The following is a 25,616-nucleotide window of genomic DNA, read 5'->3' on the forward strand; positions in this document are numbered from 1 at the left end:
TCAGTTTGTTTGTTTGTTTATTTATTTGGAGATGGACAGCATATCTTTATTTTATTTATTTTTAAATGTGGTGCTAAGTATGGAACCTAGTGCCTCATACCTGCTAGGCAAATGCTCTGCCACTGAGCTAGAGCCCTAGCCCAGGTGTCAGATCTTGACTTTTTTCTTTTTTTCCTGAGACTGGATCTTGAGTCTCCCAATGTTGCCCAGGCTGTACTTGAACTTGTGATTCTCCTGTCACAGCCTCCCAAGTAGCTGGGGTTACAGACATCACCCTGCTTGATCATTCTTGACTACAGGGCTTGACCATTTTTAGGTGTGAAGGAAAGTGCAACAAATTTCACAGCTCTTTGTTTTGTTCTCAAGACTTTTTTTTCTCAGTGGTGTTGCCTCCTCTTTGTCAATTCAAACTAAATCATGGTTCAAGTGCCAGGTGTGTTGGTGCATGCCTGTAATTCCAGGATTTCAGGAGGCTCCCAAGTTTGAGGTCAGCCTCAGCAAGGCCCTAAGCAATTTTGCCAAGAACTTATCTCAAAATAAAAAATAAAAAGGGCTGGGATGTAGCTTAGTGGTTAAGCGCCCTGGATTCAATCCCCAGTACACTTCCCTGCTTAAAAAAAAAAAAAAAAAAAAAAAAAAAAGATTTAGCACAATCCTTATCTTGCCTAGGAAATCTTTCTTTTTTTGCACAAGGATTGAACCCAGGGGTGCTCTACCTCTGAGCTAAGTTGCCAGTTCCTTTTTCAGGGATCGAACCTAGGGCTTTATGCATGCGAGGCAAGCACTTTACTGAGATATATCCCAGCCCCTCTTTTTTGTTTTAATATAGGGTCTCACTAAATTACCTAGGGCCTTGCTAAATTATCCAAGCTGGCCTCAAATTTGGGATCCTTCTACCTCAGCCTTCCAAGCCACCATACTTGGCTGCGTACAATTAATTTTCAATTTTTTGGTAAAATAACATGTAAATACATACAGAAACAACAAATTTTGTAAAATATAAATAGTAAGTGAGTCTAGATGGGCATTCATTACATTATTTTTGAATTATTACTCTTGAGGCATTTGCTTTAAATTTTTAATAAAAGCTAGAGAAAAGTTATTACAGTAATCTAGGCACAAAGTGATGTTACTTAGAGGACACCTGACAGTAAAGTCAAGGAAATGTCAAAAATGAACAAATTCAAAATATATTTTGGAGGAAGAAATGACAGGACTTGGGCTGGGAATGAAGCTCAATGGTAGAGCGCTCGCATAGCGTATATGAGGCTCCAGTACCGAGAAAAAGAGGAAAAAAACCACAAGATTTATTAATAAACACAAGACTTGTTAATAAACAAGATGTGCCCGCTGAGGAAAACGGGCGGAATCACTAGTGTAAACAAACAAATCCCCACCAGAAGTCCTTACAGGAGCTCCGCCCTTCCGGCTCCTCCCAAAGCAGAGGAAGTGAGGAAAAGGAAACGATGGCCGAACTACTCGCACCTTCCGGTCTAGCGTCGCAAAGAAGTCGTAAGTCCGAGAAATTTGTTTGGCTCCTCCCGCTATGGGCGGTCCTGGAAAATAACTGACCAATGGTGAACGATACGTAAGCAATATCCAATGGCATTGAAGTGGGTGGAGTCCTATGGTACAGGGCTGCCCCGGACTTGAGCCTTGGAATTAGGCCTTTAGCCCACGTGGGAAACTATTCTGTGTAGAGGCGGCTTGAAAACCAAGTGAGCGAGAGCGATTTCGACTGGAGTGATGGGGCCAGCCCCTACAGGACAGCAGCTGCGCGGAGCAACTGGGGGCCCCGAGGTGGGTTGAGCCAATTGAAGGAAAAGGCTCAATGTGGTTCCACTTGGCTGCAGAACCAGAGATAGTGTGGCCTGACAGCTAGCTGGTGGGAGACACGAGGGCAGCTCACTCTGGAGGAGTCCTGTTCCCATGATTTTTTTCAGCCTAGGGCACTGAAAACAGTCTGAGATTGTTAGGGAAGGTGAAGCCGGGATTTGGATAAAGCAAGAGTGGAGAAGGCATTTTAGACTGTAGCAGCAGAAGAGGAAACAGGGATTCATGGTATCCAAAAAGGGGCTTAGCCATTGCTTAGGGCACTCCCCAGTCAACTTGTGCCTCTACCAATTCCAAGCAGAATTCCATTTTTATGCTGTCAGATAGACTGGGAACACGCAAGGTATTTTTAGTCTAGGGAACATAGTGTTACTCCAAGTAGTGGTTTTCGTGACAGAGTCTGACATCCAAAGAAAGGATGAAGCAGGTGAATCCTTTACCCACAGCATATTATGGCACTTTAGCCAGCAGATGCTCCATACCTGTGACCTCATGTTGGTGTCTGCCTCTGGCCACAGGTGATAGAACCATCCTTTGAAGGCACAGGTAAGAAGGGGAAGAAGCCATCCTCAAGAAAGCGTGGAGTGACTGAGTCCCAAGCAGAGAACCTTCTGCAACCAGTGAAGCTCAGCAAGGCAGAATTATACAAGGAGCCTACCAATGAGGAGCTAAATCGCCTTCGGGAGACCGAGATCCTGTTCCACTCCAGCTTGCTTCGTTTACAGGTACTCAGGTGGTTGGGACTTGGGGTAGAGGAGCTCTTTTAGGACTCTGAGGTCATTGGACTCTTCCTCACCCTCCTTACAGGTAGAGGAGCTACTAAAGGAAGTGAAGCTATCAGAAAAGAAGAAGGATCGGATTGATGCCTTCCTACTGGAGGTCAACCATCGGATCAAGAGGGTGCCCTCAACCCCTGAGTCAGAAGTAAGGCAGATGGCCTGGCGAACTGGGAAGCAAGGCCTTCAGGGGCCTTGCTATGTCTCTTGAGAGGTTGGAGTGCTAGGGAGTTCTTTCTCACTGCAAGGAAGTTCAGCTGGGATTGTTGTCATTCGTGTATTATCACTTAGTAAGCATTGAGGTGTGTGGTACTAAATTGGGTATTCTTAGATATGTCAGTAAACAAAATAGCCTATGTTATGATGTTGGGATTATAGATAATAGATAATAAACTGCATGGCAGTGTTAGAAGATGGTCAATACTATGGAAAAAGGAAAAACCAGGACAAGGTAAAGGTATTAGGAGTATTAGGGAATGGGAGTGGTTTGCAATTTTAAGTAGTGTAGCCAGAGTAAACAATACTGAAGTGACTACATGTAAAGATTTGAAGAAGTTCAGTTAGCCATATAGATATCTAACAGTGTAAGCATCCAAGAGGGAGATACAAGCAATACCAAGACACAAAGGCAGGAGTGTTCTGTTATGCTCTTTGGAATAAAAGATAGAGGATATGAATTCAGGCAGGTTATAGGAGAAGGTTGCATATCATGTAGTGCCTTGTGCACTAAAATAAGCACTTTGGCTATTGCTCTAGGTGAAATGAGAAAGTACTGCTAGTGTTTTGTGTCCCCTTCCCCGATTTTAAAAAGTTTATTCAGGTCAGCCATGTGGCATACATCTGTAATCCCAGTGACTCAGGAGGCTGAGGCAGGAGGATCTCAAGTTTGAGGCCAGCCTTGGCAATTTAGTGAGACCCTGTCTCAAAAACAGGGAGTGGACGCTTGGGGATGTGGCTCAATGGTTAAATACCTCTGAGTTTAATCCCCAGTACCAAAAAAAAAAAAATTTAATTCATGCCAGATATGGTGGCACATGCCTGTAATACCAGCAACTCAGTAGACTGAGGATTGTGAGTTCCAGGCCAGCCTCAGAAACGTAGCAAAGCCCTAAGCAATTTAGCAAGACCCTGTCTCAAAATAAAAAACAAAAAGGTCTAGAGATGTGGCTCAGTGGTAAAGTGACTCTGGGTTCAATCCTCAGTACCAAAAAAAAAAATTTTTTTTTCATTCAGGCTTATGATGAAAGTATAATGGAGGGGAACAAAGGTAAAATCAGGGGGACTACTTAGTTACCTGTTGATCACTGAAAAAATGTGGTACCTCAAATTACAGTAGATAGATGAATACATTTTTATCATAAAATAAATTTTCCCCCATCATTAAACTTTGTTTCATTTGTTTTTTTATTCTTGTTTTATTTTGTTTTTGGTGGCACTCCAGCACCACTAAGCTATACCCTCAGCCCCAGCTATTTTAATGGTTTTCAGAATTCTATAACAGATTTTTGGTCAAGTTCTTTCACTAAGCATCTTAGTGAGACCCTCAGCAATTTAGAAAGAACCCCATGTCTGAAAAAAAAAAAAAAAAAAAAAAAAAAAATTTAAAAAAAGGGGACTGGGGATGTAGCTTAGTGATAAAAGTGTCCCTGGGTTCAATCTTCAGTATCAAAAACTTTAAAAATGAATGAGTGAATAAATAAAGAAAACATTGATTTAGGAGTCAGGTATAGTGGCACATCCCTGTAATCCCAGTGACTTGAGAGCTAAGGCAGGAGGATCTCAAGTTCAAGATCATCCTGGGCAACTTAGTAAGACCCTGTCTCAAAATAAAAAGTACTAGGGATGTAGTTCAATGGTAAAGTTCCTGGGTTCAATCTCCAGTAACAAAATCTTATTTATTAAAAAACATATAGAGGGGTTGAGTTTGTAGCTCAGTGGTAGAGCACTTGACTAGCACGTGTGAGGCCCTAGGTTTGATCCTCAGAACCACATGAAAATAAAAAAAATATTTAAAAATATGTATAAGTATATATATTTACATGTATAGTATAAACAAGTATATTTACATTTTGATTTAGTGGTTGGGGATATAGCTCAGTAGTTGAATGCTCTCCACATTCACAAGGCTCCAGGTTGGATCTTGAGCACTGGAAAAAAAAAAGTAATGATTTTTAAAACTAAAAAGTTAAAGCTAGGCTTGGAGGTGTGTGCCTTCTAGTTCCACCTAATGTGGAAGTGTGGCAGGAGGATTACTTGAGCCCAGGAGTTCAGGCCATCCTGGGTGACAGTGAGACCCCATGTCTTTTCTACTGAGGATTTGTTTGTTTGTTTGTTTGTTTGTTGATACTGGGGATTGAACTCTGCACTCAACCGCTGAGCCACATCCCCAGCCCTATTTTGAATTTTGTTTAGAGATAGGGTTTCACTGAGTTACTTTAGCACCTCACTTTTGCAAAGGCTGGCTTTGAACTTGTGATCCTCCTGCCTCAGCCTCCCATGCTGTTGGGATTATAGGCGTGTGCCACTGCACCTGGCTTCTCTTGAGGGTTTTATAGTATACCGCTTTATTTTTGTTTGTTTGCTGTTTTTGTTTTATACTACTGAGGTTTGAAACCAGGGGGGTTCTACCAGTGAGATACATACCAACCTTTTTATTTTTTGAGATAGGGTCTCACTAAATTGCTCAGTCTGACCTCCAACTTGGGATCCTCCTGTCTCAGCCTCCACGTTGCCGGGATTATATGTCTGTTTCACCATACCCTTCAAATTTTACCAGTTGAATGAGTTGGTAGGAGCAATCTAGATCCATCTGGTGGCTCAGTGGAATCCATTTTGATAACACCAAAAATTAGTTGTTTCACAGCCAGTATTTAAGACAGAAGTTTACTCTTGGGTCTGCCCATTCTTGAAGATACCATCTTCAGATTTGCCAATGTCAGCAGTCAGGACAATACAGTCAGCCTGATATGTAAATGTAATAACGTTTCTGATATGGACTCTGTGTACTTGAAAGGAGGTTTATTGGAAGGAGGCTTCTCCAACTCCATAACCTTTTTCTCAAGTTTTTTGATAGTCCTTTTGTTGATTCTATCACATTTGTAGATCAGATGGCCAGTTAGTGGAGGATTTACCTAAATCTGTGTGTTTGGTAATATCACTGATATGAGTCTTCTATTGCGGGGCAGGGATTGTTTGTTTTTGTTATTCTGTTTTTATTTTTATGGTGCTGGAAACTGAACCCAGGACCTTGCCCATGATAGGCAAGTGTTCTACACCTGAATCCTTCCTTTCCCATTTTGGCTTTGATTTAGCAGTGGTTTTTATGATACCTGTGTTCTGGCAGTTAAGTCCATTGTGGTAAAGAAAATGAGGTGTTTTGTTGTTGTTGTTGTTGTTGTTGTTACTGGAGATTTAGCTCAGGGGCATTTTACCACTGAGCTACATCCTCAACCCTATTTATTTATTTACTTTTGGTACTGGGAATTGAACCCAGGGGTGCTGAACCACTGAGCCACATACCTAGCCCCCTTGCCTTTTATAGATGGACACAATACCTTTATTTTATTCATTTATGTGATGCTGAGGATCGAACCCAGTGTTCCATGCATGCAAGGCAAGTGCTATACTACTGAGCCACAACCCCAGCCCATGCCCAGCCCTTTTTATTTTTTATTTTGAGACAAAGTTAAGTTGTTGAGGGCCTTATTGAATTACTGAAGCTGGCCTTAAATGTGTAATCCTTCTGTCTCAGTGTTCCAGGTCACTGGGATTACAGGCATGTGCCACTCCACCTGGCTAAGAAAATGAGTATACTTCATTTTTTAAAAAATTTTTTTAGGGGACTGGGGATGTGGCTCAAGTGGTAGCGCGCTCGCCTGGCATGCGTGCGGCCTTGGGTTCGATCCTCAGCACCACATACAAACAAAGATGTTATGTCCGCCGAGAACTAAAAAATAAATATTAAAAAATTCTCTCTCTCTTAAAAAAAAAAAAATTTAGGGGCTGGAGTTGTGGCTCAGCGGGAGAGCGCTCGCCTCACACGTGTGAGACCCTGGGTTCGCTCCTCAGCACCAAAAGTGAAATAAAGGTGTTATGTCCAACTACAACTAAAAAAATAAATAAATTTTAAAAATTTTAAATTTTTTAGTTATAAGTGGACACGATATCTTTATTTCATTATTATATGGTACTAAGGATCGAACCCAGTGCCTCATGCATGCTAGGCAAGGGCTCTACCTTTGAGCCACAACCTCAATCCCCAAGTATAGTTTCTTAACAGAGATGAGTCAAGGTAGTTTTGGCTTGAGTAACTGTTATGGAGTTACCTTCATGAGGAAGGCATGTTTTGTCTAGTGAACATCAAGAGGCCGTGTGAGGAAGGCAGTAGAATCCATGTGTTCTTGCACCCACAGCTCACTGACCAGGCATGGCTCCCTGCTGGAATTCGAGTTCCCTTCCACCAAGTGCCGTATACTGTGAAGGGCTCTTTCCACTTCCTTCCTCCAGCCCAGGTCACTGTTGTGGGCAGCTATCTTCTGGGCACCTGCATTCGGCCAGACATCACTGTGGATATGGCACTGACCATGCCCAGGGTAAGGTCCAGGGCTTAGGAAATAAAGAAGCCCACTACTTGACCACTTAAAAATCAATGTCCCTGGGGCTGGGGATGTGGCTCAAGCGGTAGCGTGCTCGCCTGGCATGCGAGTGGCCCGGGTTTAATCCTCAGCACCACATGTAAACAAAGATGTTGTGTCCGCCAAAAACTTAAAAAAACAAATAAATAAATATTAAAGGATTCTCTCTCTCTCTCTCTCTCTCTCTCTCTCTCTCTTTTTAAAAAAAAAAAAAAAAAATCCAAGTCGCTCTCTTTCCATCTGTCCAGGGGTTAGAAATCCAAATTCTAAATCAGAAGCAAGTCACTGCAGTCATCCTGAGGGTACCTAGATGGGCTTTTGGGCCAGTTGTGCCTTTGAAACTTTGTCTTCATTGTCTGAAAATTGGTATAGTGTTACAAGTCCTGGCTCAAGGTCTCCACTGTCAACAGAGAAGCCCCAGGACACTCACCTGTTTCCTCTTAGCCTCCAAGTGCTTATTTGCCTGGCTCTCTTTTTCCTTCCCTGGCCCCTCCAGGAAATCCTACAGGACAAAGACCTGTTGAACCAGCGCTATTTCCGCAAGCGTGCTCTTTACCTGGCCCACTTGGCTCACTACTTGGCCCGAGATCCCCTCTTTGGCAGCGTTCGCTTCTCCTACACCAATGGCTGTCACATGAAACCCTCACTGCTGCTGCGGCCACATGGTGGGAAGCACACCTTGGGCTAAGGACACAGTACAGGGTGATAAATCTAAAGGGAAAGACACAGGGTACTCAGGACTAGGGGAATAGGAATAGGAGCCTTAAGGCCAGGGTGAGAGGCATGGGCCTCAAGGTTGAGTGGGGAATTAGGGACCTCAAAATGGGAAGGCCTGGGCTTGAGTTGTGGCTCAGTGGCAGAGGGCTTGCCTAGCATGTGTGAGGCCCTGGGTTCGATCCTCAGTACCACATAGAAGTAAATAAAATAAAAGATCCATTGACAAAAAAAAATGGGAAGGTATGTGACCTTCAACTCTTGAGAGGGTAGGTACTGGGACTCCTGGTTCCAGAGCTGGAGGGTCTTAACAGTCCCTGTCTCCACCAAGGGAAAGATGAGCGCTTGGTCACTGTACGTTTGCATCCATGCCCTCCATCTGATTTCTTCCGCCCATGCCGCTTGTTGCCAACGAAGAACAATGTGCGTTCTGCCTGGTACCGAGGGCAGAGTCCTCCAGAGGATGGTGAGCAGGCACTGGGGTTGAGGTGGTGCAGGAAGAAAGGGATTTGTTGGAGACTTTTCCTCTTCTCATGGCCTTTTCTTCTCACAGGTAAACCAGACCCCCCTACCCCCCACTACAACACATGGGTTCTACAGGATACAGCTCTAGGGTCCCATGTGCAGCTGCTATCAAATGTGCTTGGCTCTGCCCCAGGACTGAAGGATGGTGTGGCACTTCTGAAGATCTGGCTGAGGCAGAGGGAGCTGGACAAGGTAAGTTGGAGGTGACCCACCCTCCTCTTCTTGTTCTGTAATGAGCTGGCTCTGAGCTCAGGCCTTTCTCTTTATCTCTCTTTCAGGGCCTAGGTGGGTTTAGTGGATTCCTAATCTCCATGTTGGTTGCCTTCCTCGCGTCCACACGCAAGATCCATACCACCATGAGCGGCTACCAGGTCCTGAGAAGTGTCTTGCAGTTTCTGGGTGAGTCAACTAGACTGGAAAAGACCAAGGTTTTCTTTCATCCCAGGAATCCTATCATATTGGAGGCATGCAGTGGGAGGGTCATTAGGGCTGGGACCCCACGGTGGGAACCTTTTGATGTATCCATTTTTTCTGTGTCACTTCAGCCACCACAGATCTGACAGTCAATGGGATCAGTTTATGTCTCAGCTCAGATCCCTCTTTGGTGAGTTGGGGAAGGGCCAGATCTATTCCAGGAGGCCTGAAGGTAAGACCCAACCCTTGACTTGGCTTCTCTCTACTCCCTAAGCCGGCTCTAGCTGATTTCCACCAGGCCTTTCCTGTTGTCTTCTTGGACCCCTCAGGCCGTCTCAACCTCTGTGCTGATGTCACTGCCTCCACTTACCACCAGGTACTAATGGGCCCCCACTACTATATTCCCCAGATGTCCCAGCTCAGACTCTGTCCCATCTGTTAGTATCAGGACCCCAGAAAGTCCTCTCCAAAGAGGTAAGGTGAAGCACATCTCCTTACCTTGTGGCTCCAGGTACAGCATGAGGCACGGCTATCTATGGCATTGCTGGACAGCAAAACTGATGATGGATTCCAGCTGCTGTTGATGACTCCAAAACCCATGATCCGGGCTTTTGACCATGTCCTGCAGTGAGTTTAGGGGTGACAGGATATGTTGGTGGGTCTTGTCTTCCTGAAGTGATTGGACAAAGATCCTGAGGCAGGTGGCTCACATCTTCCAGGGAGGAGGTGGTATGAGGGGCCAGCAGATCCTGATTCCCCCTTTTTGTCCTGTGCCCTCCAGTCTCCGTCCACTGAGTCGCCTGCAGGCTGCGTGTCACCAGCTGAAGCTCTGGCCTGAGCTGCAGGACAATGGTGGTGATTATATCTCTGCTTCTTTGGGCCCACTAACTACCCTCCTGGAGAAGGGTCTGGGGTCCCGGCTGCAGCTCCTGGCCCACTCTCGGCCCCCAGTCCCAGAGGTGAGATGGTATAAGGTTGGGGAGTTCGCGAGCCTTAAGTGGGGCTGGAGCCAGGGTCCTAAAGGACACCAAGGACATGGTATTCCTCTATCATGACCTTTCTAGTCCAGGCTAGGGGTTCTTGGGTTGAGATCAGCCTCTTTATACCCTACAGTGGGACATCAGTCAAGATCCACCAAAGCACAAAGACTCTGGGACCCTGACCCTGGGATTGCTCCTCCAGCCTGAGGGACTGACCACTGTCCTTGAGCTGGGTCCTGAGGCTGACCAGCCTGAGGTGAGGAACCCCATCATATATGTTGGAAGAAGTGAGTGGATTGCTCTCATGCCACCAGGGCTGAGGCCTGTTAGAGGTTGGTTCCTTTTTCCTTCCTTTTCCTCCTTTCCCTCCTTCTTTTTCTCCTTTCCCTCCTTCTTTTTCTCCTTTCTTCCTTTGCTTTCCTTTTAACCCAAGGCTTCATGCAGACATTCTACCACTGAGCCATTCCCTAGCCCTTTGGGGGTTTTAATTTATTTATTTATTTAGGTACTGGGGATTAAACTCCAGGGCACTTGACCACTGAGCTATATCCCCATCCCTATTTTGTGTTTTATTTAGAGACAGGGTCTTACTGAGTTGCTTAGCACCTAGACTCACCATTGTGAGGCTGGCTTTGAACTCATGATTCTCCTTCTCAGCCTCCCAAACCTAGGATTACAGGTGTGTGCCACCGCTCTAGGCTTGTTTTTCTTTTAAGTTGTCCAAGCTGGCCTTGAACTTGTGCCTCTGTCTTCCAACTAGCTGGAATTACTGGCATGTACTACCATAGCTAACTTCTCGGGGAGTTTTTTTTTTTTTTTTTTTTTTTTTAAGTTGTAGTAGTTGGATACAATACCTTCTTTTTATTTATTTATTTTTACATGGTGCCAAGAATCGAACTTAGGGCCGCACACTTGTAAGGCGAGCATTCTACTGCTGAGCTACAACCCCAGCCCCTCTCAGGGAGGTTTCTGAGATACCACCAACCCTTGCCTCTCCTTAGGCTGTTGACTTCCGCCAGTTCTGGGGGTCCCGTTCAGAGCTTCGGCGTTTCCAGGATGGAGCCATTCGGGAAGCTGTGGTCTGGGAGGCAACCTCTCTGTGCCAGAAGCGCCTTATCCCCCACAAAGTGGTCACCCACCTCTTGGCACTGTGAGTATTAGCATCTGCATGCCAGAAGGCAGTCATAGTCAGAGAGGCTTTTAAGAGAATCTTGCCTAGGCTCTTGGGGGAAGCCTAGGCTCCTACTGGTAGCATGGCTCTTCACTCCTTTACTATGTCTGTATCTGTTCTTCAGCCATGCTGACATCCCAGATAACTGTGTCCACTATGTGGGGGGCTTTCTGGACGCACTGATCCAAGGCCTGAAAGAGGTAAGGACCTTGAGGTCAAAACTAGTGATAATAGATCTATGTGGCAAGACTGGGAGAAAGCCCTTTACAACCCAGCAAGGATGCACTTCCTGGGTTGTCCAGCAGGGGGGGGCGCTAGCTCTGCTCCAGCCTGAGCCATGGCAAAATCCTTTATGGGGTTTTCAGAGTTCAGTCTCCTGTTTGTCTTCTCCCCCTCAGACCTCTAGCACAGGTGAGGAGGCCCTGGCAGTGGCCATATGTTGCTATGACGACCTCAGCCGCATGCTGTGGGGATTGGAAGGTCTCCCACTGACTGTGTCTGCTGTTCAGGGAGCTCATCCAGTGCTGCGCTACACAGAGGTGAGTTGCAATGGGGGAAGGAACCCTTTCTGCATGACTCCCCTGGCCTGTTCTCTAGTTTACCAGTATCCCTCCCTTCTCCTGTTTGGACATTCCTTCTCAAACCCAGGCACCTTCCTCAGTTCCCCTTCTCCCACAGGTATTCCCACCAACCCCAGTCCAACCAGCTTGCTCCTTCTATGAGCAACTCCGGGAACGGGCATCTCTGTTGCCGCGGCTGGATAAACCCTGCCCAGCATATGTGGAGCCCATATCCAGTAAGAGGGCTCTTAGGAGGGAGTGGGAAGGACAGTTTCCATTCTAGGCTGCAGTATGAGACCTCTCACTCCTTTTCTTCCTCAGTGGTTTGTCACCTGGAAGGCAGTGGTCAGTGGCCACAGGAAGCTGAGGCCATACGACGAGTCCGAGCTGCCTTCCAGCTACGCCTGGCAGAGCTGCTAAGGCAGCAGCATGGACTGCTGTGCCGTGCCACTGCCACACATACTGACGTCCTCAAGGTCAGACTGGTGTGGGGCAGGAAATTCCCAAGACAAGGCCTCCAGGGATGTCAGGGTGTAAAGATGATATACCCTGGGGGCATCAGGCTGGGGAGCAAGGATGTAGGTATTACTACCTCCAGGACCCAGACTTACATTCACTTCCTGTCCTATTCCCTCTTCCAACAGGATGGGTTTGTGTTCCGCATTCGTGTGGCCTATCAGCGGGAGCCTCAGATCCTGAAGGAGGTGCGGAACCCTCAGGGGATGATCTCACTGAGGGACACACCTGAATCTCTCCGTCTTGAGAGAGACTCAAGGCACTTGCCCCTGCTCACGAGTGCTCTGCATGGGTAAGGCTACCTGCGCAAACTGTTTTTGTCTGTTAGGCTGCCTTCTGCTTTTATTCTGCTCCTTTGTATGTCTGTCTCTCTGGGAAGCCAGATGGTATAATAGTTACGGATATAAGTCCTGGAATTCTGGCCCTGCAACTTACATGTCCCTTTGGACTTTTTAGTTTTCCCATCTGTAGAATGGGAATAACACTAGGATCAATTCCTTAGGGCATTTGTTAGGAAGACATAAGATAATGCATGTAATGCATTAGCACAGGTATTCCTACAACCCCAGTCCAACCAGCTTGCTCCTTCTATGAGCAACTCCGGGAACAGGCATCTCTGTTGCCACGGCTGGATAAACCCTGCCCAGCATATGTGGAGCCCATGTCCAGTAAGAGGGCTCTTAGGAGGGAGTGGGAGGGACAGTTCCCATTCTAGGCTGCAGTATGAGACCTCTAGCACCGAGGCCAACAGGGTTGAATAATTAGTAGCAGTAGGACTGAGCCACTGTTCCTGGGCCCTGAGTTTCTGAGTCTCACTGCCACTTTCCTCCTCTCCTCAGACTCCAACAGCATCATCCAGCTTTCTCTGGTGTGGCTCGACTGGCCAAGCGGTGGGTGCGAGCCCAGCTTCTAGGTGAGGGGTTCTCTGATGAGAGCCTGGATCTGGTGGCTGCTGCCCTTTTCCTGCACCCTGAGCCCTTCACCCCTCCTAGGTAATTCCTTCTATTTCCCTAGCCAAGAAGTTCCCCTTAGGTCTGAGTTTTATCCTTTGCACTGTACCCTCTGTCCACATGGGAGGGAGTGACACACACCTGTAATCCCAGCAGTTTAGGCAGCTGAGGCAGGAGGATTCCGAATTCAAAGCCAGCCTCAGCAACTTAGTGAGACCCTGACACTAAATAAAATGTTAAAAGGGCTGGGGATGTGGTTCAATCCCCAGTACCCCCCCACCCCCCGTCAAAAAAAAAGTTATGGGGAAGTTCTAAGACAGCCCACACTCCACTCCCACAACCCATACTTAGGGATCTGGGCTTTCTAGATTTTGGGGATATCCTTGTGGGAATATCCTTGTAAGATTCTTACTCCCTCCACTCAGCTCCCCACAGGTTGGCTTCCTTCGATTCCTTTCCCTGGTATCAACTTTCGATTGGAAGAACAACCCCCTCATTGTCAATCTCAACAATGAGCTTACTGGTAAGTGGTAAGACAGGTATCAGAACACTAGAAAAACTACGCTTTAGGGATTTCAGAGTAGGACAGGAAGGATTTTCCCTGTCTGTTATGTTTTCTGTGTGCCTTCTCCAGCCCAGATATCTAAGACTGCCTGTCTTTGGGTGGGGAATTATCAGGAGGATAAATCTGACTGTAGGGTAGTTTGCCTGTTGGTGGTCAAAGACAGACTGGACTGGGATGGTGGGCAGGCTCCCTGGGGGAATGGGGAAGTTAGAAGAGGGTAGAAGGAGGAACCTGAACACAGTTAAGAAATCCTATGGGGAGCAATGAGGCGTCAACTAGATGCAAACACCTCTTAGCTGATTCCAGTTGTAAACTGAGGAGCTCTGGGTCTCAGCAGAGAGCAGAGTGTCAAGTTCCTAATTCTGCAGGTGTGTGGGAACACAAGGTGGGAGGGGGCCAGGGGCAGGCCTCAGCTTGTGCAGGCCCAGAAACCAGACATGGGGTGCTAGGCAGTGGAAAATTCTGACTCTGGGTTGAGGCTATGAGATTAACATCATCCACACAATTAAGGCAAATGCGGTGTCCCTTTCTTCACCTTTGCCCCTTAAGGGAGGTTACAGGAAAATCCCTGATGAATAGCTGCTGGGTAAACAGAAGGAGGGCCTGAAGCAGCAAAATATGACTTTTGGGCAGGGGAAGGCTGATCTAGGATCTTCCCTCTTTTCTTTCTAGCGGAGGAACAGGTGGAGATTCGTAGTAGCTTCTTGGCAGCTCGGACACGACTCCCTGTCATGGTCATTATTACTCCCCAGGACCGTAAAAGCTCTGTGTGGACACAAGATGGACCCTCAGCCCAGGTTCAACCCCATGCCTGACCCCAAATTTGATTTTTTCTGCCCCAAGAAAAAACAGGCCCATCCTGAGCTAGGAGAGACACATGGTCAATTCTAGCCTGATGTTTCTCTACCCACCAGATCCTTCAGCAGCTTGTGATCCTAGCAGCCAAGGCCCTGCCTGTCCTAGAGAAGCAGCTCATGGATCCCTGGGGCCCTGGGGACATCAGGGTAAGCCCCTGACAATGACTCCAGGGACTCTGGGGGTTCTGTCCTTGAACCCTAGAAATCTAGAATTCAAGGGGCCCCCACACAGGAAACTCAGTCCCCTTGTCTTGTGAGACTGAATCCTGAGATGGGATTGAACCCCCATGAATAAAACCTTTTACTCCGCTGATGGCCTCAAATTGGCATCAACTGCTTCCTTCTGTAGTTCTTACTGTTCTTGCCTTCATGTGGGCCTGAAGGCCCATGATAGATGGTTATTCACAGGTGAAGGAGGGGAGCAGGGTGGGTATGTGGAAGGGTAACTCAAGGGGTATTTTGACTCCTACCTGTTCTCTCCTTAGACCGTGTTCCGGCCACCCTTGGACATGTATGATGTGCTGATCCACCTGTATGCCCGCCATATTCCCCGGCACCGCCAGGCTGTGGACTCTCCAGCTGCCTCCTTCTGCCGTGGCTTGCTCAATAAGCCAGGACCCTCGTCCCTGATGCCTGTGTTGGGCTATGATCCTCCTCAACTCTACCTTGCACAGCTCAGGGTAAAACTTAAAGGGGAGCTGGCCTGGGGAGGGGACTTCAGGTAGAGCTAGGGCCATGGAGGAGGCTCTAGGGTGTCCATGTGTAATCTTATTTGTGTTCTGATCCTCCCTAGGAGGCATTTGGGGATCTGGCCCTTTTCTTCTATGACCAGCATGGTGGAGAGGTGATTGGTGTCCTCTGGAAGCCCACCAGCTTCCAGCCCCAGCCCTTCAAGGTATGCTGGCCAATGACAGAATGTGTGTCTTTCTGATTGTGTCCATGTGGTTCCCTGTGGGCATGCTTATCTGTGGGTAATCTGCACCATGAATGATCTGGGTTAGGTATAGTGTGTGTGGACGTGTATTTTTCTCCACCACCTCTGTTCTGTCCCCAACCTGGTGTCTTAAGGTGTGCCTGTGATGCCTCAACCCACATGTCTTCTCTGATTTCCCTCAGGCTTCTAGCATGAAGGGACACATGGTTGTGTCTCAGAGTGGAGAGTTAGTGCTGCTGCCCAACATAGAAGCAATCCTTGAGGACTTTGCTGTGATGGGAGAAGGCCTGGTACAGGCTGTAGAAGCCCGAAGTGAGAGGTGGACTGTGTGATCAGCCCTGGAACAGGCTGAGATGGACATCCAGACTCGGCACTGCTGGAGCAAGTTGTCAATGAGATGGCCACCCTCATTGCATGTGGACCCTCCATGGAAGGTCTGCTGGCCTGAACATACTGAACCATCCCCAAAGAAAGTCTTGCCCAATTTTTTTTCTGATGCTCCCTTCCTCGGGGTCCTGTGGAGTCCTCTGGTGCTGACCACCTGAACTATCAGAAGAGAAGTAGGAGCCAGCTCAGAGGGAACTGAACCCAGGAGATCCATCTGCCTGGAAGCCATGGACCTGTACCTTTTCATTTTATTTTGTTCTTTATTTTGCATTTGGAGCACTTGGATATGTGCCTGGGGTTTGTCCCCTTCCCACTGGTAGGACTTGTGCCCAGATCTCAGTGTGCCCTTCACTATAGTGTCAGGCCTGGATGGAACCCAGAGAAGGTGTGGTTCTTCCTGAGGGTCACGGCCCGAGCACTGAACAATGGAAAGGGGATTGTGAGTGTATGAATAGACTGCATTGAAGGGGCACAATGCCCTCCAGTGTTGGTGCTGCTGCTTCTCAGGGTAGAGACAGTGGAAAAGGACAGGAGGGGTTTGGGTGGATAAAGGAGTGAGTGGACTGGTGGTCCCAGTTCAGGAGAGATACAGAAAGCACTGGGTACTAATCCCCGGCCTCTCAGGGTATTAAGTCCTACCAGCTCTGTGCTGCTGCCCATTCATCTCACAGGCTGCCCTTGCAATGGAGTTGCAGTCATGAACAAGACCCAAGTTCTGTTCTAGAGCTCCTGGGACCTCAGGAGGGGTATGCCCCCTCTTTGACTTTGGTCCACACCTCCTTTCTGGCAGCCGCTCCCTGCTCCTGTCTCCCCTAATCCTGGCTGTTTTTCCAGACTCAGCTCAAATAATGCCCCTCCTAAGCCCTGCCCTTGCCCCCAGCCTGAGGTGCTCCTTCCTTCTGAATTATGAGAGCAGTTACTCCCAGTTGAGTTCACTTGGCAGGCACGCACAGCGATGTGAACCCTTGTATTGTCTTGATCTCTGATTTAAAATAAAATTGCTTAATTCTGTCCATTTTCCTGGCTTGTCTCTATTTTCACATGGTTTTAACCTGATCTCCTGTGTCTAAACTCCGAAAGAGCAGGGAACATGTTTGAACACAGATTTGGTTTTCTTCATGGCACTTAGTACAGGGCTTTGCTCAATTAGGAAACAGAAGGGGCAGAAGGGGCACCCAGCCAAGCAGATAGAGGCCACAAGGATATAGAAATCATTTGTGAACTCTCCCAGAGCAGGTGGGATAGTGATGGTGAAGCAGCCTGAAAGAAAATAAAAAGTTTGGGGCTGGGGATGTGGCTCAAGCGGTAGCGTGCTCGCCTGGCATGCGTGCGGCCCAGGTTCAATCCTCAGCACCACATACAAACAAAGATGTTATGTCCGCAGAAAACTAAAAAAAATAAATATTAAAAATTCTTTAAAAAAAGAAAATAAAAAGTTTATGTTTATTGAGTGTCTAATAAGCGTTGGGCACAGTTAGGTGTTGTTTCTGTATTTTATGTATGGGTATACCAGTTAACCTTCCCTTCTGAGTAGATGAAAGAACAAGCTCCAAGGCGGAGCCAGTCATGGGAGGACTTTGATGCCTGGCCTGTAATATCTGTTCTTAAAATGATGAGAGGCTACAAGAGGACTTTTTTTTTTTTTTTTTTTTGCGGTGCTGGGGATTGAACCCAGGACCTTGGGCATGTGAGTCAAGCACTATACCACGTGAGCTGTCCCCAGCCCACACAAAAGAACTCTGTTAAGACTTTATGGACCTGTCACTGTCATGAGAGACAGTTCAGCCCAAGGTTGAAAATGGGGTACGGAATAAATTGGTTGGCTATATCTGTCTATGTGCTATATGTTTTTTGGTTTTGTTTTTGAGATAGGGTCTTGCTCAGTTGCCAAGACTGGCTTTGAAATTGTGATCCTCCTGCTTCAGCCTCCCGAGTCACTGGAATTGAAGGTGTGCACCACCACTCCTGGCTTATGTGTTCATTTTAAAATAATCATTAGTGTGCCAGGCTTTTTTTTTTTTTTTTAAGCAAAAGAAATGACCCCATCCCTACAGATCCCTGCAGCTCAGGGTCCACAATTGCCACAATTGCTCTTGGCTCTTCTTTTGTGTCTGTTAACCTTGGGGATTCCTTGGACTTTTTCTTCAGTTTCTCCATAAGGCTCTGGGGAGAGCCAATGATTGCTAGTCTGTTTCAAACCATCCTATTTCATTCCTGGAGCAGCTACAGACCCTTTCACAAATCCAACTCAAGATTATCTTGGTGGGGATCTGCACCCCAGGCAGAGTTAGAGCAGTTGGCTCTAAGAGGTGCAGACACCGGTACCAATCAGGGGTCTGAGCTACAGGCTTTTTTTTTTTTTTTCCTTTTAACATTTATTTTTTTAGTTGTAGGTGAACACAATTCCTTTATTTTATTTTTATGTGGTGCTGAGGCTTGAACCCAGTGCCTCACGCATGCTAGGCAAGCGCTCTACCTCTGAGCCACAATCCTAGCCCTGAGCTGTGGGCTTTTTGCTACCTCCTAATATGGTCCTGAGTAAGTCACTCCCCTTGCTGGGCTGTCTCTCCACCTATAGAATGGGCTTGTAATGGTTTTGTCAAGTGCCCCATGTGGCAAGGGAAGAGGGCTGAAATCTCAGAAACCATTCCTTCCTGCACTCTGCTCCTGCTTGGCATTAAGCCCCTCACGTGGCAGCTCCAACCTGTTTTCCTCAGACTTTGTCAGGGAAGTAGGTGAGGAGGCTGGGCTCCTTACTTCTGTCTCATGAATTTGTCTGATGTCTGACCATTCAGATCCCAGTCTACTGAGGCTCTAGAGTAGGAAGGTATTCTGGCTTTGGCTGAAGGATTGGATGCAGGAGGGTTGGGAATGGTGGTCAGAAGCTGGAGCTTCAGGAAAAGGGAAAGAGAGAAGCCTGTCAGGAAAATTTATGTGTAGGTGTGCACAGGATAGTGTGCCTGCTTCTGCTGGCTCCTGCACTTAACTCTGTAGGTAAATGTGGATGGGGTGGGAGTCTCTGACATGTGGCATGATTTGTCTTGTGTATGTGCTGGGTGGCCACACATACACTAGTGTGTGTAGATTCTTGCCTTCAGCTCTGGTTTGCTGAAAAAAGGGAAACCTCCATGTTTGGATAGCAGGTTAGAAGAAAAACCTCTCAAATGGGAGGTAGGAATCCTGGTCTCCTTTCTTAGCTAAAAATAAATCTTCCCATTTTGGGGTTCCAGTTCCCCCAGTTCTGACTGATCTTCTAATCCTCTCTAGTTCAGTTTAGTGAGCTCTCAAAGAGTCCTTCTATCTGGCTGTGGTATTGACAACCTCTAAACCAGAATCCTTTTTTTTTTTTTTTTTTTTATATTCAGCCAGGCATGGTGGCACACCATGAAGCTGAGACAGGAGAATCATGAATTTATTCATTTATTTTTTTTTTTTAAGAAAGAGGGAGAGAGAGAGAGAATTTTTTAACATTTATTTTTTTTAGTACTTGGCGGACACAACATCTTTGTTTGTATGTGGTGCTGAGGATCGAACCCAGGCCGCATGCATGCCAGGCGAGTGCACTACCACTTGAGCCACATCCCCAGCCCAAACCAGAATCCTTTTAAGTGAAGACTCTTCCTCTGCCCAATTCTTACTTTGAAAGAAAAAGAGCAAGACCCTAAAGCCTATGGGTCCATGCAACATGCTATATTCAATGAAGTCTTGAGGACTGCTCAGTCCCTGACCTGTTAAATCAGATTTGGGCTAACCTGCCACCCCTTGATATACATGCCACCCCCCAACATCCGGTACTTGCTTTGTGAGTCACAGATTAATCCCTGTGAGTGATAAGGGAGAGTTTGCCTGGGGCATGTGAGTCACTCCTAACCTCCACAGGATAGACTAACCTGCCCATACCCCTGCAGCAGAGAGGGAGAAGGACCTATCTCAGATTGCCTTATGGGACAGGTATGGTGGTCCATACCTATAATCAGGAGGCTGAGGCAGGAGAATGGCAAGTTTGAGGCCAACATAAGCAATTTAATAAGATCCTGTCTCAAAAAAATAAAAAGAGTTAGGGATATAGCTCAGTGGTAAAGAATCTCAGGGTTTAATTCCACAGTAAGGAGGGAAAGGAGAATGTCCTGTAGAACTAAGGGGAACCAAAAAGAAGGGTGTACCAATTCCAGAAAGAGACTTCCTTCTCTGGCACTTCAGCTTCTCAGACGTGAGTGGGGATTATATTTTTTTTTTTTCTGGTTTATATGAGGCTTACAGAAGTGTAGAATCTTGTTCAGGGTCACACAGGGAATACGTATGGGGAGCTGCGGAGAATCATAGGGTTCTAGCTGTAGCAGCTGCTGCTAAGCCTGGCCTTTGTGGGCCTAAGGATGAGGTGAGGAAGAGTTGGGTCTGAGTTGCAGCTGTTATCAACAAGACCTATCAGAGCAGGGTCAGGATTAGGGAAAGACAGTGGGAGAATGAGTGCTCTGGTCTACCTAAGATCAAGACTAGAAATCTACTCCCTGGCTAGAAGCCCCTCAAAAGCAGGACCCAAGTGCCCCACTATTCTGCTAGACTAGAAACCTGCAGGACAGGGCTTGGGTCTCCCAAAGACTTAAGAGGCCAAGATTGGGGCTTTGACTGATCTAGCCCCTGTTCCACTTGTCCACCAACAGTTCAGATGGCGTCCTGGCTTTTCCCTAACTTTTTTCCACAACATAGCCCCACCATGTCTCCATTTATAGGATTTTCCTGAAGCCCAGTTCCCACTGACTCCCAGAACTGGAGACCATCAAAAAGTCATTCCTGACTGCAGACTCCTGCTGCACCCTGTCCCCTCCCCTGGATCGTTCCCCTGTGACTCCTCTCCCTTGGGCGGGTGGCTAGTGGCTGCCCTATAATTAACTGTCAGACTGGGCTGGAGTGAGGGGAGAGTGGTGCTCACACATACTAATCACCTTTCCGGCATGCCCAATTCAGATCCTCTCCCGCACTGCACACCTGCTGCCCTTAGACCACAGACCCTTCAGAAGGCAATTATCCAGTTAATTCCTGGCCCCGCATCAGGTTCAGTTCCTGTCTACACGATTCTGCTCACCATACACTTCTTCAGTTTCTCGCCAATGTGCCCTCCTTGCCTGCTTTCAAAATCACAAATTCACACCTCTCTCCCTCCCTACAGATATTGCCCTGCATCTGGCCTCTTTTCCTCCTTTATGATATTCTCCCAGGCTCCTGGCTGCTGTCTCTCCCGCTCCAACCCATCCTCCATTCAGCAGCTAGACTTTTCATATGGCAAATGGAGACTAAGTCACTCCCCTGCTTAAAAACTTCAGAGCTGCCCTTAGCCACGTTTTTTTAAGTGGGGGAAAGATTGCCAATTGTAATGTTATTCAGAACCCTGATGTAAAATGGTTAAAATGCTGAAGTTGAAGTATAGGTAGTTAGGCTCTGCCTCTTTGGCTTCCCTATCCCCACTTCCAGCTGCAGCAGTACCTGTGAGAACTTCCTGAGAGCCCTGGGCTTCCCTATCCTCTCTGCCCTCTTCGTGCCCAGATAGTCACCCTGCTAGAGCCTGGTCCAGCAGTCTTTCACCTCCACAAAATGCCCAGCCAAATGTTGTCTAGGAAGCCCTCTGACTGCCCTGGCTCAAAGGATGCTCCATGCTCCCTTTCTGTCTATAAGGGACAGCTATCGTTTGGGCCTCCCAGGAAACCTGTGAGCTCTCCTTTCCTCCCTGATCTCAGGTCCTGACCTCTCATCTTTTGAAGTAACCTATTCCTGCTCATGAGGAGGGAGATGGGAAACCAGAAAGCAGGAACTCCAGGGATCTGGTCCCTGAGGTGTGAACCAGAGCTCTCCAGACACCCTAGGCCTGTTTTCACTGATGGCCTGGTCTATGTCAATTACATGTCACTGACTCCCTCCCCCTGAGGCTGGCATGGGGATGACCCAAATATCTGGCAGTTGGTTTCCAGACCTCTCAACGCATCCCCATATCCCATCTCTGGCCTTTACAAACCCACGGCCAGTCCCAGTCAGGGGCACACATGGGTATACACACAGACCCCTAAGGGCACACAGATGCATACATGGACCCCCATGGATACACACATGCACACACCTAGTTAAGCATGCACAGGAGGAAATGCAGCTCTGGTTAGAGTCAACTTTCACATGAACCTTTCTTGCATGTTGACTACGTGGTACAATGTTCAAAGCCTGAAATATCGTCAATCTTATTGCATTCTTACAGAGGCTCTGGGAGTGCCTATAACTGAAACCTCCATATGACTGATGAAGAAACAGATTCTGAAGGGTGCAGGAAGAGAGCAGTCTGGGTCACCTGACTGCTTGGTGGCCAAGCCAAGCCTCAGAGGCCTCTGCCCTATCAGCATTATCTCTATAATTCTAGGCCCTTCCTCAAGGGGTCTGGACCTCAGTCCCATCCTTCTGCTGCCTTATTATGACCCTCCACTATCCTAACCTATCAAAGACTGCTGAGGGAAGCTCAGGGACACCAGGGAGTGAACCCAGAGGGAGATTTTCTTAAGGTCCAACTGAAGATCCATCCAGAGGTGCCCAAGGCACTCCTTCATGGGCTCTGGGCTACCTCCCCTGTCTGGAGACTAGGGTAACTAGGTTGGTGCAGGAGGAGAAGCTGCCTGCCCACCCCTCAGTCCGGGGATGCTCATAATGGGGTGATTCATCTCTGCTGTTCACTCCCCATTCTAGTTCAGAGCCAGCCCCCCACCCTTGAAACCAGTAACAATAATAGTGTCTAACAGTGACCTAAGCGTGGGGACACATTCTGGAAAGGGCAGAGCATGGAAGAGCTCGGTAGGTTTCTGAGTCCTGACTCACTGTTCCCCCTGTGGCCCCTAACTTCTGCCTTCTTCACCATCTCCCCATCCCCAAAGAGTTTGAATCTCAGTTCAATACTCTTTAGCAGGTGTCTTCTCTCCAAACCTCAGCTGGGTACATCTGAGAAATGGGGAAAACACACCTACTTCTGGAGGTTGTTTTGCAAAGTTGGAGGAAGTGCTTTCTACACTTGAAAATGTATATCTGTTTTGCTCTGTCCTTCTCCCATCCACTAATGCTCTAGAAGAGGTAAGGGGGTTAGGGGAGACATGGGGGGGACTCCAGAATGAGTTGCTCTCTATCATTTCCACCACATCTCTGACTCACTGATAGCAAGGCCCCTGTCTTCTTTGCTGGTTCAGGCTGTTTTCATTCAGGCAGAAAGAGTTTGGGGGGCAGGAAATGAAGGGTGTGTCACCCCCACCCCTTAAAGGGCCCCAGCCAGCCCCTCTGGTCCAGCAGGCTGAGACTTGCATCTTTAGCCCTTCCCTTACCTGGGAACCCACTCCCCCAGCTCTGACCTTAAAGGAGTCATGGCCTCCCACGGGAGGATGTGCTGCCCTGGCCCCTTCCCTGGCTCAGCCTCCAGCCCAGGTGAGACACAGACCTTGCTCAAGATGCCCTAGGAGGAGGTGGGACCTCCTCATCAGCATCCTCCCCAGAGTTCCCAGAGGGGCTGGCGCCCAGCCTGTACTCAGCCCTGACCTTCCTTCAAAGCACAAGAGGGAGCCTAAAGGGTTCCAGGTAACCTGTGTGACTCAGAGGGTTGAGGCCTCCTCACCAAGTTGCCTCTTCTCTGTGAAGCCATTATGGATTCTTCCTTCTGCTTCAGAGAAGGCATTACACACCCACTACAATTAGAATGATGCCCCCAGAATTGCATAGTGAGGCAGCTACACTTCTGCTCCATACTCAGGCCAGCCTGGCACTTTTGTACTGGCATCCCCTAACCTGTCTCCATGCCAGGTGACCCAAGAAGGGATAACAGGAATAAGAGGCCCTTGGAAAACATGGCAGCCTTCTTCTCCTCCAGGCAAGGTCCTTTCATCTCTCTCTCTCTCTCTCTTTTTTTTTATTAGCTGCACATGACATTACAATGATCTTGGCAATTCATACATTTGAATCATTGGGGTATAATTTCTCATTTTTCTGATTGTACAGATTGCAGAATCACATACATTGAGTCACCTATATACAGACAGCAATCATAATGTCTATTCTATTCTGCTGCCCTTCCTATCTCCCCTACTCCTCCCCTCCCCTACCATCATTTCTCTCTATCCAATCTAATGTGACACACTTTTTTTTGGAAAGCAGTATGGAAATTCCTTGGAAAGCTGGGAATGGAACCACCATTTGACCCAGCTATTCCCCTTCTCGGACTATACCCAAAAGACCTAAAAAGAGCATACTATAGGGTCACAGCCACATCAATGTTTATAGCAGCACAATTCACAATAGCTAGAATGTGGAACCAACCTAGATGCCCTTCAATGGATGAATGGATTAAAAAATGTGGCATTTATACACAATGGAATATTACTCAGCACTAAAAAATAACAAGATCATGGCATTTGCAGGGAAATGGATGGCATTAGAGCAGATTATGCTAAGTGAAGTTAGCCAATCCCTAAAAAACAAATGCTGAATATCTTCTCTGATATAAGGGGGGTGACTCAAAATGGGATAGGGAGGAAGAGCATTAGAAGAAGACTACCACTAAATAGGGAAGAGAGGTGGGAGGGAAAAAGAGGGAGAAGGGGAGTTGCACGGAAGATGGAAGGAGACCCTCATCGTTATACAGAATGCATGTATGATGTTGTGATGAGAAAAAGAAAAAAAAAGTGTGTCCTTTCATCTCTTAAGAAGCATGAAGACCTACCCATTCACACCTTCTCAGTTCCAACCCTAACCATTCTAATGGGCATACATACATGTGTAAACATGTGTGTACACCATAGTTATGTATATGAATGAGTTGTTAGAGTATATGGGATCATGGTCCTATATGTTGGGCCCTAATTGAGGGGATAAGGGGATCTAGAGTACTGAGATCCAACCCCTGCTTTACTTGCCAAACCAGGTGCCTTGATATGGGGCTGCATCAACTGGAGGTGGGTCACAAAGATGCTCCTATGGTCAACTGCAGCTCCAGGATTACAGACAGCCACAGACATCATTCACACAAAGATTAGTATGTGTAGTTTTACACATTTAAATAAATATTGCTTGATATAGCCAGGCATGGTGGCTCATGTCTATACTCCCAGCAAGTCCAGAAGCTGAGGGAAAAGAATAGCAAGTTCTAGGTCACTTTGGAAACTTAGTGAAACTCTGTCTCAAAATAAAAAACAAAAAAGTTTTGGGCATTAGCTTAGTGATAGAGCATTCTTGGTTCAATTTCCAGAACTGCAGTAAATAAATGCTACTTAATGTGAACAAGACAATACAAATTCATAGTTGTATGTGAGAGACCTAGGGCACAAACACATGTGTATGCAGGGACCTTGAGTGTGCCTGCTGGTGGCAGAGCTGTCCCTGTTTTTTTTTTCCCCTGCTCTACTTTCCAGGCCACACTTAGCTATCAGCAGGCCCAGAATGTGACAGGGTGTGGTGCTATGGACTGGGTTCCCCATTTCTTTCTTCCGTGTTAAGGAATTTCTGCCCTGTGTTGCCCTTGCAAAAAAACCCCACTTGAGCCAGTGAGGGGCTGAGAGGCACCCCATAGGGAGGAGAACAGAGAGGGTAGCCTAGAAAGAGGTTTTCCCCCCACTCCCATAGCCTGTGGTCGGAGCTCTGGCACCAGGAGTCTATGGTTCCATCTTGAGTCACAGGGTGGCAATAGGGCCAGTGGGCAGGCACTCAGTGATGGTTCCCTGATTCACCATGGGGCCTCCTAGCCTAGGGAGGAGTGTCTTCAAAAGGTGCATCTCTCTGGGCCAAGGGCTGTA

At 47.3% G+C, this 25,616-nt stretch overlaps 1 protein-coding gene across 2 annotated transcripts; it reads left to right on the plus strand.

Moving 5' to 3' along the window:
- The first annotated feature begins 1,413 nt into the window (after window positions 1–1,413).
- On the plus strand, window positions 1,414–16,821 carry Nol6 (nucleolar protein 6). 2 transcript variants are annotated; one of them, XM_076845905.2, is made up of 27 exons: window positions 1,414–1,512; window positions 1,701–1,800; window positions 2,352–2,558; window positions 2,641–2,757; window positions 7,022–7,201; window positions 7,740–7,908; window positions 8,289–8,423; window positions 8,511–8,674; window positions 8,761–8,881; window positions 9,028–9,086; window positions 9,171–9,272; window positions 9,408–9,523; window positions 9,678–9,855; window positions 10,010–10,132; window positions 10,878–11,026; window positions 11,172–11,247; window positions 11,446–11,586; window positions 11,726–11,843; window positions 11,929–12,083; window positions 12,252–12,415; window positions 12,963–13,115; window positions 13,499–13,596; window positions 14,311–14,435; window positions 14,553–14,642; window positions 14,981–15,175; window positions 15,289–15,390; window positions 15,612–16,821. In XM_076845905.2, the coding sequence occupies exons 2-27, from the start codon at window positions 1,747–1,749 to the stop codon at window positions 15,759–15,761; spliced, it is 3,441 nt and encodes a 1,146-aa protein (XP_076702020.2). In that variant the 5' UTR covers window positions 1,414–1,512; window positions 1,701–1,746; the 3' UTR covers window positions 15,762–16,821. The 2 variants fall into 2 exon arrangements, with proteins under 2 accessions (XP_076702020.2, XP_076702019.2); XM_076845904.2 differs by lacking the exon at window positions 1,414–1,512 and having other exon boundaries at window positions 1,642–1,800.
- Window positions 16,822–25,616: the final 8,795 nt, after the last annotated feature.

The sequence above is a fragment of the Callospermophilus lateralis genome, chromosome 2 (assembly GCF_048772815.1).
Source record: "Callospermophilus lateralis isolate mCalLat2 chromosome 2, mCalLat2.hap1, whole genome shotgun sequence".
NCBI classification, from domain to species: domain Eukaryota; kingdom Metazoa; phylum Chordata; class Mammalia; order Rodentia; family Sciuridae; genus Callospermophilus; species Callospermophilus lateralis.

Excerpts from the sequence above, each read along its gene's own strand:
- Nol6 (XM_076845905.2), top strand. The coding sequence starts at position 1,747 with ATGGGGCCAGCCCCTACAGGACAGCAGCTGCGCGGAGCAACTGGGGGC. Across the intron at positions 7,909-8,288 it reads ACTGCTGCTGCGGCCACATG|GGAAAGATGAGCGCTTGGTC; the intron begins GTGGGAAGCACA and ends GTCTCCACCAAG. Across the intron at positions 11,248-11,445 it reads TGATCCAAGGCCTGAAAGAG|ACCTCTAGCACAGGTGAGGA; the intron begins GTAAGGACCTTG and ends TCTCCCCCTCAG.